The 10958-nt window shown below is 36.4% G+C and overlaps 2 protein-coding genes and 1 pseudogene across 2 annotated transcripts; 1 reads left to right on the plus strand and 2 right to left on the minus strand.

The window, feature by feature from the left end:
• Window positions 1-587: 587 nt before the first annotated feature.
• LOC145800363 (protein FAR1-RELATED SEQUENCE 9-like) lies at window positions 588-1506 on the minus strand. The gene is made up of 2 exons (XM_082890025.1): window positions 770-1506; window positions 588-669 (listed from the first exon to the last, which is right to left on the minus strand). Exons 1-2 carry the CDS (start codon window positions 1504-1506, stop codon window positions 588-590), a joined length of 819 nt encoding a protein of 272 aa, XP_082746151.1.
• Window positions 1507-1950: 444 nt separating this feature from the next.
• Window positions 1951-2253, minus strand: LOC145800364 (protein FAR1-RELATED SEQUENCE 4 pseudogene; annotated as a pseudogene).
• Window positions 2254-5626: 3373 nt separating this feature from the next.
• LOC145800365 (protein NRT1/ PTR FAMILY 5.5-like) lies at window positions 5627-10201 on the plus strand. The gene is made up of 5 exons (XM_082890026.1): window positions 5627-5719; window positions 6171-6306; window positions 7179-7755; window positions 8920-9481; window positions 9688-10201. The coding sequence occupies exons 1-5, from the start codon at window positions 5627-5629 to the stop codon at window positions 10015-10017; spliced, it is 1698 nt and encodes a 565-aa protein (XP_082746152.1). The 3' UTR covers window positions 10018-10201.
• Window positions 10202-10958: the final 757 nt, after the last annotated feature.

The raw sequence follows: 10958 nt of genomic DNA on the forward strand, positions 1-10958 counted from the left end.
AAAAAAAATCTTAGTTTAGCTCCAATATCACCTGCTCGATCATAGCAACTATTACCCATAGCAACACCTGCAAAAACAAATTAAATTGTCGTTAAGGTTTGTTCACTTAAAATTTATGATTCAAATCATAACAAATTGAATTTTGATATATTGGTCATTACACACTCTTTTTTCATTTTGTTTTCGTAAATTATTTATTTTCATAATCAAGTTGTAAACATCATAATTAGTTATGACATCAAAATGTTCTAGCTAAAATCTATCTTGGCATATCAAGAAATTAGAATTAAGCAGCCACATAAAATTTGCAAAGCAAATGTAAGCAAAATGAACATAATTTGAACTGAAAAGATGCCATAAAAGTAATCACCTAGAGACGTATCCGCATCAATGAACGCTGAATTTTGGACGACTTGTGCATCGCAACTACGCAAGTCATTAACATCCTTGCTCAACTGCACTGGAGACGTATCCACATTAGTGACAAAAAGTCGTCTCTTCACAGGATGGGTCTTACATGGCCTAATATTATTCATGGGACGCTTCGGTGTAAAAGGGGTGGGAGTACCAATTGGATCATAATCATCCTATTCCTCAAACAAATTGCTACCCACTTGTCCTGTTTTATGATCGTTTTGGGGGCAAGTTCTCCTTGTGTGGCCGACGACCCTACATTGTCAAGTAAATCACCAATCATTAAAGAGAACAAAAATGTCAACACTACCTCACAATAACAAAATTAAGACACAAAGCACAATATAATGTATACCTGCAACACTGGCATCGCCTTGGCTTTCGAGGTTTAGCTATGTAGGATCCCCCAGTATTCCCCTTCGTGTTCACTACTTTCGAATCCCCAACCCCAACTGGCGGCAGTGAACTTTTTCCTTCATCAACATTAGTTCCCTTGGCCATGCAAAGCTGCTTCATCCGACATGTCATAGTGAAAAATGCATTCCTAGCCTCTTCAAATCCTTCAGATGTTTGTGAGGCATAGTAACACATTTCAGTAAAAGAAGAGGAAAGTACCCCAAAACGCGTCTCTTGTGTGAGAGTGCTAGAGAATTGGGCTTGGCAATGTTGTTCACCAACCTTTCTTGCTTGCTTTGTCCAACGATACATCACACAACTTGGGAGAATTTCAGTCATGTGTTCGCATTTCATCACAGAAATCATGTGGCTGTAAGGAAGTCCAAAGAACTCAAACTTTTTGCAACTACATTTCATTATGCTAGTTGCGGGATGGTATGACACTTCCCATGTGGAACCAAATTCAGTGTACTTTGAAAATTTGTATATGCGATGATCGAACTCCTCTTTCCTTCCATCAAAAATCAACAATGCTTCCTCAATTATTTCATTACGGAACATTAAGAACAAACGTCTGGTAAAGATGGTTGCTGCATGTTTCTCTAGAGGCTGAAGTGTTGTGGTAAGACAAGGATCACTGTTGTCAATTTTTGCCTCGGCATCCGCTTCTTTGTTCCGTAATCGATAAAGGGCCATGTCAAAACATCTAACAAATTCGAATAGTTTCAGTTTTCATTTGGGGCACTCATTGAAAAAAGCATGCATACCCTTACAACGCTGACTGTTCTTCATTCCAGCAAAAAAATGACCACGCAAATATGACTGAGCCCACATGCCTTTGTTGTTGTAGGTGTCTGATACCCACTTGTTATTTTGAAGGCCATATTTTCTGACCATCTTACTCCAAGCTCCCTCAAATACAACCTCATTCGCATCAAGATCCATGAGATGCTTGAAATGTCCTTCAAATCCATCAACTCAAACATTTCGCTTGGCATTTCTGTGCATATGCCAATTACATAGACGATGCTTGGCATTTGGAAAGACTTTTTGTATTGCCTCACGCATGGCCATATCCCCATCTATCAACACTGACACCGGTCTTTTGTTATCCATGGTTTCTAACAACTTCTGCAAAACCTAGGTGTATGTTGCAATTGTCTCATCAACAAGCAAGTTGCATGCAAATATGGTGGTTTCAAAATGGTTATTGACCCCGACGAAAATAACAAAAGGTTTGTTATATGCATTCGTTTTATAAGTCGTATCAAAGACCAACACGTCACCAAATGCAGCATAGTCTAGGCGAGACCTTGAATCTGCCCAAAACAATTTGCCAAGCCGGTTCTCTTGATCCTTGTCATACTTGTAAAAGAAGTAAGGGTTAGCATCAGCTTTTGCACATAAGTAAGCCAAAGCACACTCCGCGTCACCATCCTTCATTTCTATTTTGCGCTCGGCTTGAATATAATTGTGCAAATCCTTGTGAATAAAGCCCACATTCACGAAAGACCCAGATTGTTGACTACGCGTGTGTCCGTGTTATTTGGTGTTGTATTATGTTTTTGGAATAGGCGTTGGTCACCTGCCACAACCCGTGTGTTAGAGGTTTGGAGTATGGCTCGCCACGTGGCATGCTCAGGGTGTTTGTTGGGTGCCACAACATTGGTAAGTACACTAAGGCTTGTTGTACTTTTTGCATTGAACTGAAACAACCCATTTAAAATGAATAACCCCAATGTGGCACCACACACACTGATTTAAACACATGAACCCAATAAAAACATTGAATACGAATGTGCCCAACACAGACAAATGACCACGGTGTGGCACGCCATACAATTGAACTGACATATGTACGCAACATAGCTATCCTAACACGCAATCACCAAAAACAAACCATGCCTTCAGAATTCCAAGAATGTCGACAGCGGAATTCCGATTCTCCGTCAGTCCGGCACACAAAGCACCCCCCACACACCCCGTCACAACAATCACAAAACCCTAACGTAATGGAGGAAACATCTTCTACTACAATTTTTGACTTGCCAAATATGCACAACTAATCCCACCAAAAACATCCTAATAGAAAAGGAAGGGTATAATTGACCACTAAATGTTACCAAATAAGAGAAATAGGATCAAACGGGAAGATATTTCCCCACTAATAAGACTAAGGAAAATGACTTAGACCCCCCAGCTGGGGGTGCTAGGGGTCATCCCTGATTGGTGCAAAAATAGTTTTTTTTTTTTTGGATTTCAGCCAACCACACGCTGCCACGTCACTGGGGGTGCCACTGGGGGTCACCCCCACTGGGGGTCGGAAGCAATGCCCATAGGACTAATTAGAACAACAGATGCAACGTTGGGACCAATTGGTGCAACTGTCTGTTGGATGGGATTTATCGGTAAATATCCCAAAAATTTAATTGAAAAAAATATCCCAACAGTTCTATAACATATGTACAAATTGATAAAATCATAACTACGGCCAAAGGTTTGTATATGTATGACATATTAATGAGAAAGAGCCAGAGTTTTGAGATAAATGTATTTACTAGATAAAGAAATGTCACCAAAATGAATAGTGTTGAAATAGACAAAGAAAATAGTGACGAGTTCAAGGATCTATTGCAGAGACACAAGAGTATAGAGAAGAAGAATCCAGTGAGGAAGAACTATCAACGATGGTCGTTTGATGATTCAGCGAAATAGAGAAGTCTGATTAAGAAATAGAGAGAGCTCAGGCACAACTAGGACAAATCAAGAGAAAGAAAATTGAGTGGAGAAAAAAATGAAGAAAAGTTGGGAAAAAAATTTAGGAGAAAATTTATTTAGTGCAACAAAATAAAATCACGTCATAGATAATTTTTATCAGCATATTTTTTATTAAAATTTAGTTAAATTATATATATATATATGTCTATAAGTGTATATAGATATTTTAAAAAGTATATCGTTTGTATATTATTATTTCTATTATCTTTAATGATGATACCATGACTAAAAATAAATCTAAAATAGAGATAGGTGATCAATTGCAATTGTCATTTAGGGATGACACTTCAAAATTAATTGAGAGAGTTGAGAGTTTGAGAGACAGATTTGTTTGTGAGAAATAAAATGTGAGAGGGGTGGTATTTATAGGACTTGGAAGGGAGGAGTTAATTTATATATATATATATAAAATAAAATAAAATAAAATAAAAATTGATTGTTGGTGGAATTAACGGTTATATGATTCTTTCAAATTGTTTTGATTTAAATTTTTTACCATTGCACTGACAAAGGGGGTAGGGAACCATTGGGGTTAGGTCGAGCCAGATGGGGAAGAAAATTTCGGGACGAGCTCACGAGATGGGTCACACTCCATAACACACCAGGGTCGGGCCGGACTCTAGAACACATATCTTAGGTTGGGTTTAGCCTCGAGCCTAGTTGGCCCTATCTAGGACACGAGTGGACTTGGGGTGTGCCGCGAGCTCGTGGGCCAAATTTACACCCCTATATGTGGGTAGTGGTTATGAGATATATGATTAGTGGTTATGATATATGTGATATTGATTATGAAACAAAGGGTGCTGATTATGAGATGTGGTTATAACATATGTGGGTAAAGGTAATGAGATATATGATTAGTAATTATAAGATATGCGATTTTGGTTATGAGCAGAATGGTATAGTTACAAGTCAAAGGGTGTTTGGTTATGAGATATGTGATTAGTAGTTATGATATATGTGATGTTGGTTATGAGATATGTGGGTAATGGTTATGAGTAAAGTGGTGTCAAAGAGTGTTTGGTTATGCTATATGTGTTAGTAGTTATGAGATATGTGGGTAATGGTTATAAGCAAAGTGGTGTCAAAAGGTGTTTGATTATGATATATGTGTTAGTGGTTATGAAATATGTGGGTAATGGTTATGAGCAAAGTGGTGTCAAAGGGTATTTGGTTATGCTATATGTGTTAGTGGTTATGAGATATGTGGGTATATGTGTTAGTGGTTATGAGATATGTGGGTAATTGTTATGAGCAAAGTGATATCAAAGGGTGTTTAGTTATGCTATATGTGTTAGTGGTTATGAGATATGTGGGTAATGATTATGAGCAAAGTGGTGTCAAAGGATGAGGTTATGCTATATGTATTAATGGTTATGAGTTATAAGATATTGGTTATGTAACTAGTGGTTATGAGATATGTGATGTTGGTTATTAGATATGTAACTAGTAGTTATGAGATATGTGATGTTGGTTATGATCAAAGTGGTGTGGTTATGAGTAAAAAGGGGTTAATTATAAGATATGTGATTAGTGGTTATGAGATATGTGATGTTGGTTATGACAAAAAGGTATTGGCTACGAGATATGTGACTAGTGGTTATGAGATATGTGATGTTGGTTATGACTCAAAGAGACTAGTTATGAAATGTGGTTATGATTTATGTGGGTAGTAGTTATGAGATATGTGATCAATGGTAATGAGATGTGTGATATTTGTTATGTTTAAAGTGGTGTTGGTTATGAGATATGTGATTATGATTATGAAATATGTGATATTAGTTATGAACAAAATGGTGTTGGTTATGAGATGTGGTTATAACTAAGTTATGATCAATTTGATTATAGTTATGAAAAAATATGATTTTAACTCATAACTATAAAAAGTGACCTGTTTAGCAGGTCACTTTTAATGATGTGGCTCAATCCTAGCCATTGATTTTTTATGTACCGTACATTTTTTGAACAAAATGTACTATAGACTTTCCCCAACTTGTTCACTCATGCTGCTGCAATTATCAATGTGTTTTGGGGATCGATGGCAATTATGCTCTTGCCTATGCAATTCCTTGTTGATGCCTTCATGGGTAACTACTGGATGCTTCTCATCTCCAGTTTTGCCTATAGTGCAGTGAGTATCTCCTATTCTTCCCAACTCCCAAAATGTCGTGCTTTTTTTTTATAAGTCTAATCAAAATAGGGTAGAGGCGATCAACGCATGACAATTCTTCTTAAGCAGGACCATATACAAGAGCTCCATCATTGATGAGCTAAACAAGAAGGGCCTAAACGGTCCTATGAATGAGGGGTTTGCAAACTTTGCAGGATGTCCACATACGGTCCTTGGTTACGAAGTATGAATACTATGAAAATATTGTTGTACTCATACCGGGTATTGGTACTCATACCGATAGAGAGAAGTGTGTGAAATTATAATTACCTTCACAATCATAGTTTTGTCATTACCTTAAAGTTGACTAATGCTACCCTCCAAAAGAATCGACTGAAGACAGAGTTACACAAGGATATACTTTTTATACATTTTTTAACAGCTGGGTACACGTAATTCATGGGTATATCAGGTGTACACCAAGTTATGGGACATTGGTGAGAATACGTTTAATTTATTAGAAAGTTCTTATTTACTTAAAATTGTAAATCCTTTACTTGATGTGTCAGAGATGAAAGATATATTATTCAATGTTGACACTGATGGAAGTGAAAACTAAAATTTCAAGTTTTTAAATTTTGCTTAGCTTGCTTTTGGAATAATGAAACTTTGTTTTATAATTTTTCCTATTTAATAGCATTAAACTAGATTATAGACTTTGCTTTAGTATTGGTATTGTTGAATTATGATTTTTCTTTTGGTTTTGTAATTTCTCTTTTTAGTTTTGGTTTTGAACTTTGATTTGTAAATGAATTTCAAACTATAAATTAAAAAAAATAATAAAAAAAACTATTGACGTATCCCATACCGTACCCGTATTTTATTTTTTTTAGGTCTTATCTTATTGGCATACTCGTATCGTACCCGTATCAATATCTGTATTCGCACCCGTGCTTCATACGTCCCTGGAGACGAACTAAATCCTAGCTTGTGCCTAACTCTAATCTAGGATTAATGGGTATGAGTTTGTGCACCCGTAAAATTGTCAGTGAGTTTTGAACTTGCAACCTCATATTCATTAAAATATATCAGCAGTGATTTAGACCCCCTCAAATTTTAACCCTCACCACCCCCTACACACACGTGGCGGATGGTGATTGGAGGAAAAGAAGAAAAAGAAAAAGAAAAAGTGACCAATCAAAAAAGAAAGGGGGTCAAAGGGGGTGGGGGAAAGGGGGTCCCAATATTTATTCAAAATATATTTGTGAGTAAGCCTGTTCTCCAAATCACATGATAGTACATCTCATCCAAATCATGGTTACTAAAATTTTAAATCACAAGACTCGGATACAAGACTTTTTTTTTTAGATAGGGAATATAAGACTTCTTGAAACCAAACTTATTATCACCGTGTTGTATCAACCAAACACTTAAATTACTCCTTATTGATTGTCATGGGCTATGCTAGCAATTCTATAAGATTTGTCTTCTCAGACACAAACTTCTCTGTGTGCAGGGTTTGGGATTCCTAACAATGTCAACCCCTCCGGTCCTCGCCAAGGCCACAGGCACTTGCAGTCTATACGAGCCCGAATGCATTGGCGAGGGACAGAAAATACTCTTCTACACAGCACTAGCTCTAATAGCTCTGGGACTCTCGGGTCACTTAATTTCACTACGCGCTTTCATAGCCGAGCAATTCTCAGAAGATGTACTCGACAACTTCACTGCGCGCACGTTCATCACCATGTTTGTGGGCACATACATCGCAGTCTTGTCCCTGTAGGTGCTGTCATTGCGATTACATATATAAGGTTATGGTCGATTCGGTTTGGCATACCGGCCATTTGCACAATGGTGGCTACACTGGTATTCTTGAGTGGTTCGGGTTCGTACAATTGTGTTAAGCCGCAGGGTAGCTCGCTCACCATTGTGTTTAGAGTGCTTGTGGCTGCAACCTCCAAGATGTTTTGTAAGTGCCCAAAGGAGGCTGATCGGCTCTATGAAACAAGGGGTGTTGATGATGTTGATTTGTTGCCTCACTCACGTCACCTAAGGTATCTCTGAACTTGATCAAATTAGAAGATTCAACCATGATATTTCGAACATAAAGTTCCCCACCGGTCTGACTTTGGTGATTCAAGTTATTCATTCTATTGGCTCTCTTGGCATAAATCATCTCTGAAAAAAATTAGAATGATTGGACAATTTTTTCATTGATATGTAGAATTGATGATAAAAATGGAGGAAATATGATGTTCCTCCCCAAAATTATCACTTAAAAATTAATTCAGCTCATATTTTTTTTAATAATATCAATTTTATACCTAAACTATTTGATTTTAAATTAATTTTACCTCAACCATTAGCTGTCTTTTATAATCAAACGGAACTACACACATAATACTAAAATTTCATTTGAAATTTCATTTTATCCCAAACTATCTCTAAAATATTAATTAAACCCATAAACTTTATTTTATTCAAGAGTCTAACTGATATTTTGAAAATAGTTTGGGGATAAAATGAAATTTCAAATAAAATGTCGGTGCCACATCAGCAATTTATGTTTGACTATAGGCGGCAATTGATGGTGGGGATAAAATTGATTCAAAATCAAATAGTTTAAGTATTAAATTGATATTAATAAAAGAACAGGGGTCTAATTGATTTTTGAATAGTTTGAGGGGGGAAATGATATTTTCTTATAATACATATTGTTTAAGGATCAAATTAACAAATTAAAAATTTTGAAGGCAAAAGTCACATAAAATGCATATTTTAGAAATTATATGTTTATTTTAGGGTAAATTACATCGATAATCTTTGCAATTTGCCCTTATATTATTTTGGTCCATGTCATTTAAATTAGTTTAATTTTAACCATTAATTTTAAATTTTGGATCAATTTGATCCAATTGATAACTTTTGTCTATAAAAACATGACACATGCCGCTTATATGCAGATTTTCTATTAAAAAAATTAAAAAAAAAAAACTAAAATTGTAATCAATTGAATCAAACCAAAACACAATCATAAATTCAAAATCAAATCAGGCTAATTGAAATTACAAATATCAAAATGATACAAGGACCAAAGTCCAAAGAAAATCGATATAATTTGGCCAAATTATTTTATTATTATGGTTCCGTCAACAATTTAGACAATATGTTTGAAAGTGAACTAATTTTACTTAAATTAATCCATTTTTGAAATGCAGGTGTCTAGACAAGGCTGCAATTATATTACCAGCAAAGCCTCTAGAAGAACAACAGAAAAACAGATGGAAACTCTGCAGAGTTACAGAGGTAGAAGAAACCAAACTCACCATTCGAATGATCCCTTTATGCACCACTTTCATTTTCTGCGGCGTTGTCTCTGCCATTGGCAACACATACTTCATCGAGCAAGCAAACCACATGACCCACAAGCTCGGCAAACTCTCAATCCCCATCGTAATCCTTCTCTGGTTCTACGACCAAGGCAAACAACAATTCGCCAAATTATACTACAAGCTTGCCGTCAAGCTAGGCGGGTCAGGGGCGCGACACTATGCTCCTCTCATTGGTGTTGCTGTGTCGATGGTTTTTGCAATTCTATGTTGCATTATTGCTGCTAAAGTGGAAACAAAAAGGCTAAATGTGGTGAGGACTCATGGGTTGGTTGACAAACCTGAGGAGAGGATTCCGATGAGCGTGTTTTGGTTGCTTCCACAGTTCGTACTCATCGGTGCCCTTGATGGGATTCTTGAAAACAGTGTTGAAGCCATCTTGTTCGATCAGGTTGGTTAGAATTTCAAGTTTATTTCAAAATAAAAATCCATCAAACACAGAGTGACTACATGCCTCTGTCAATAAGTGTTACGTGTTTTTATATGGATTTAGCTCCCCTGCATGTTCACTATAAGTCCTCCTTCTTCTTTTTTCTTTTTTCTTTTTATAATTTATTATTTAAATAAATAATTTGTCATGCCCTCAATTTTTGACAGGTTGGGCCATCGATGAGGACTTATGCGGTCCATTTTGGTGTCGGTGTGACGGGGTTGGGGTATATGGGGAGTGTTCTATCAGTGTATGTAGCGGGGAAGGTGAGTGAAAGAGGAGGAAAACAGAGTTGGTTTCAAGACACATTGAACCATAGTCGGCTTGATAAGTATTATTGGACACTAGCTTGGTTGACTGCTGTGAATCTTGGTTTGTACATTGTGGTGGCACTTTTTTACAGTTTTAGAGAATCAGAATTGGAAGATGAGGATGCTCCAAACTACGATCCAACTTCTGGACCTTTTGAGGACAATGCTCGATGTTGTTGCTGTTAGGTGGCACGGAATTCTCTGTTCTCAAAATTTATTTGGTGATATATATTGTTGTTTTATGTTAATTATTATCATATTTGGAGTGTGAAAATTACTTAATGGGAGTCTTACATAGTTTATATGATGTTGTCAAAGAATTATGTTCTATCTAACACTAATAGTTGAATAAATCTCAATTGTATATGCAGAACTCACTGCTGGAAATTCTGGTTTTAGAGGCGTTTAAAAAACGCCGCAATAGGTCCTTAAAACGCCGTTAAATATTTTTGTGGCGTTTAGCACCAAACGTCGAAGATGCGGCCGTCGCTATAACTCTGTGACGCTTTATAAACGTCGCTATATGCCAATAGGCGGCGTTTTCTAAAAACGCCGCTAAAAGTTCTGCCAACGGTAACATGACGTCATCATGCTATTTAGCGACGTTTTTAAAACGCCATCGTATATCTGATGCTATTTAACGACGTTTTTAGAAACGCCGTGATAGCCCCTTTTTTTTTCTTTTTTTAATTGTGCTAATTTTAAGTTATTGAACCCCAAAAAAACCTATAATAAAACTGAAAAATAACACTAATATGAAATAATAACTCCCATTCACATAGTAAAATCTTATCAAATGAATTACATTAAGGAGTCACCAAAAAAAAAAAAAAACATTCACACACAAATCGTTTGAATTACATTAAGGAGTTACCAAAATTGGATGTCCCTCTCTATGCATAGGAATCTGAGTTCACCAAAATACAAATCTGGACATTTGAACCAACTTGATATTCTTATTCTCATTCACAATAACCACATTCACACAAATCATTGTCCTACCATATCAACCTAGTTCACCACAATTGGATGCCCCTCTCTATGCATTGCGTCTCTGCAATTATATTCGGAATCTGAGTTTTGTTAACTTGTAATCCAACCTCTCCATCATTGTCTCCAATGCACTT

This window comes from Camellia sinensis, chromosome 10 (assembly GCF_055761805.1).
Source record: "Camellia sinensis isolate YWXY chromosome 10, ASM5576180v1, whole genome shotgun sequence".
In the NCBI taxonomy this organism is placed as follows: Eukaryota; Viridiplantae; Streptophyta; class Magnoliopsida; order Ericales; family Theaceae; genus Camellia; species Camellia sinensis.

Excerpts from the sequence above, each read along its gene's own strand:
- LOC145800363 (XM_082890025.1), bottom strand. The coding sequence starts at position 1,506 with ATGGCCCTTTATCGATTACGGAACAAAGAAGCGGATGCCGAGGCAAAA. Across the intron at positions 670-769 it reads AGGCGATGCCAGTGTTGCAG|GGTCGTCGGCCACACAAGGA; the intron begins GTATACATTATA and ends TTGACAATGTAG.
- LOC145800365 (XM_082890026.1), top strand. The coding sequence starts at position 5,627 with ATGGCAATTATGCTCTTGCCTATGCAATTCCTTGTTGATGCCTTCATG. Across the intron at positions 5,720-6,170 it reads CCAGTTTTGCCTATAGTGCA|GTGTACACCAAGTTATGGGA; the intron begins GTGAGTATCTCC and ends TGGGTATATCAG. Across the intron at positions 6,307-7,178 it reads CAATGTTGACACTGATGGAA|ATTTGTCTTCTCAGACACAA; the intron begins GTGAAAACTAAA and ends CAATTCTATAAG.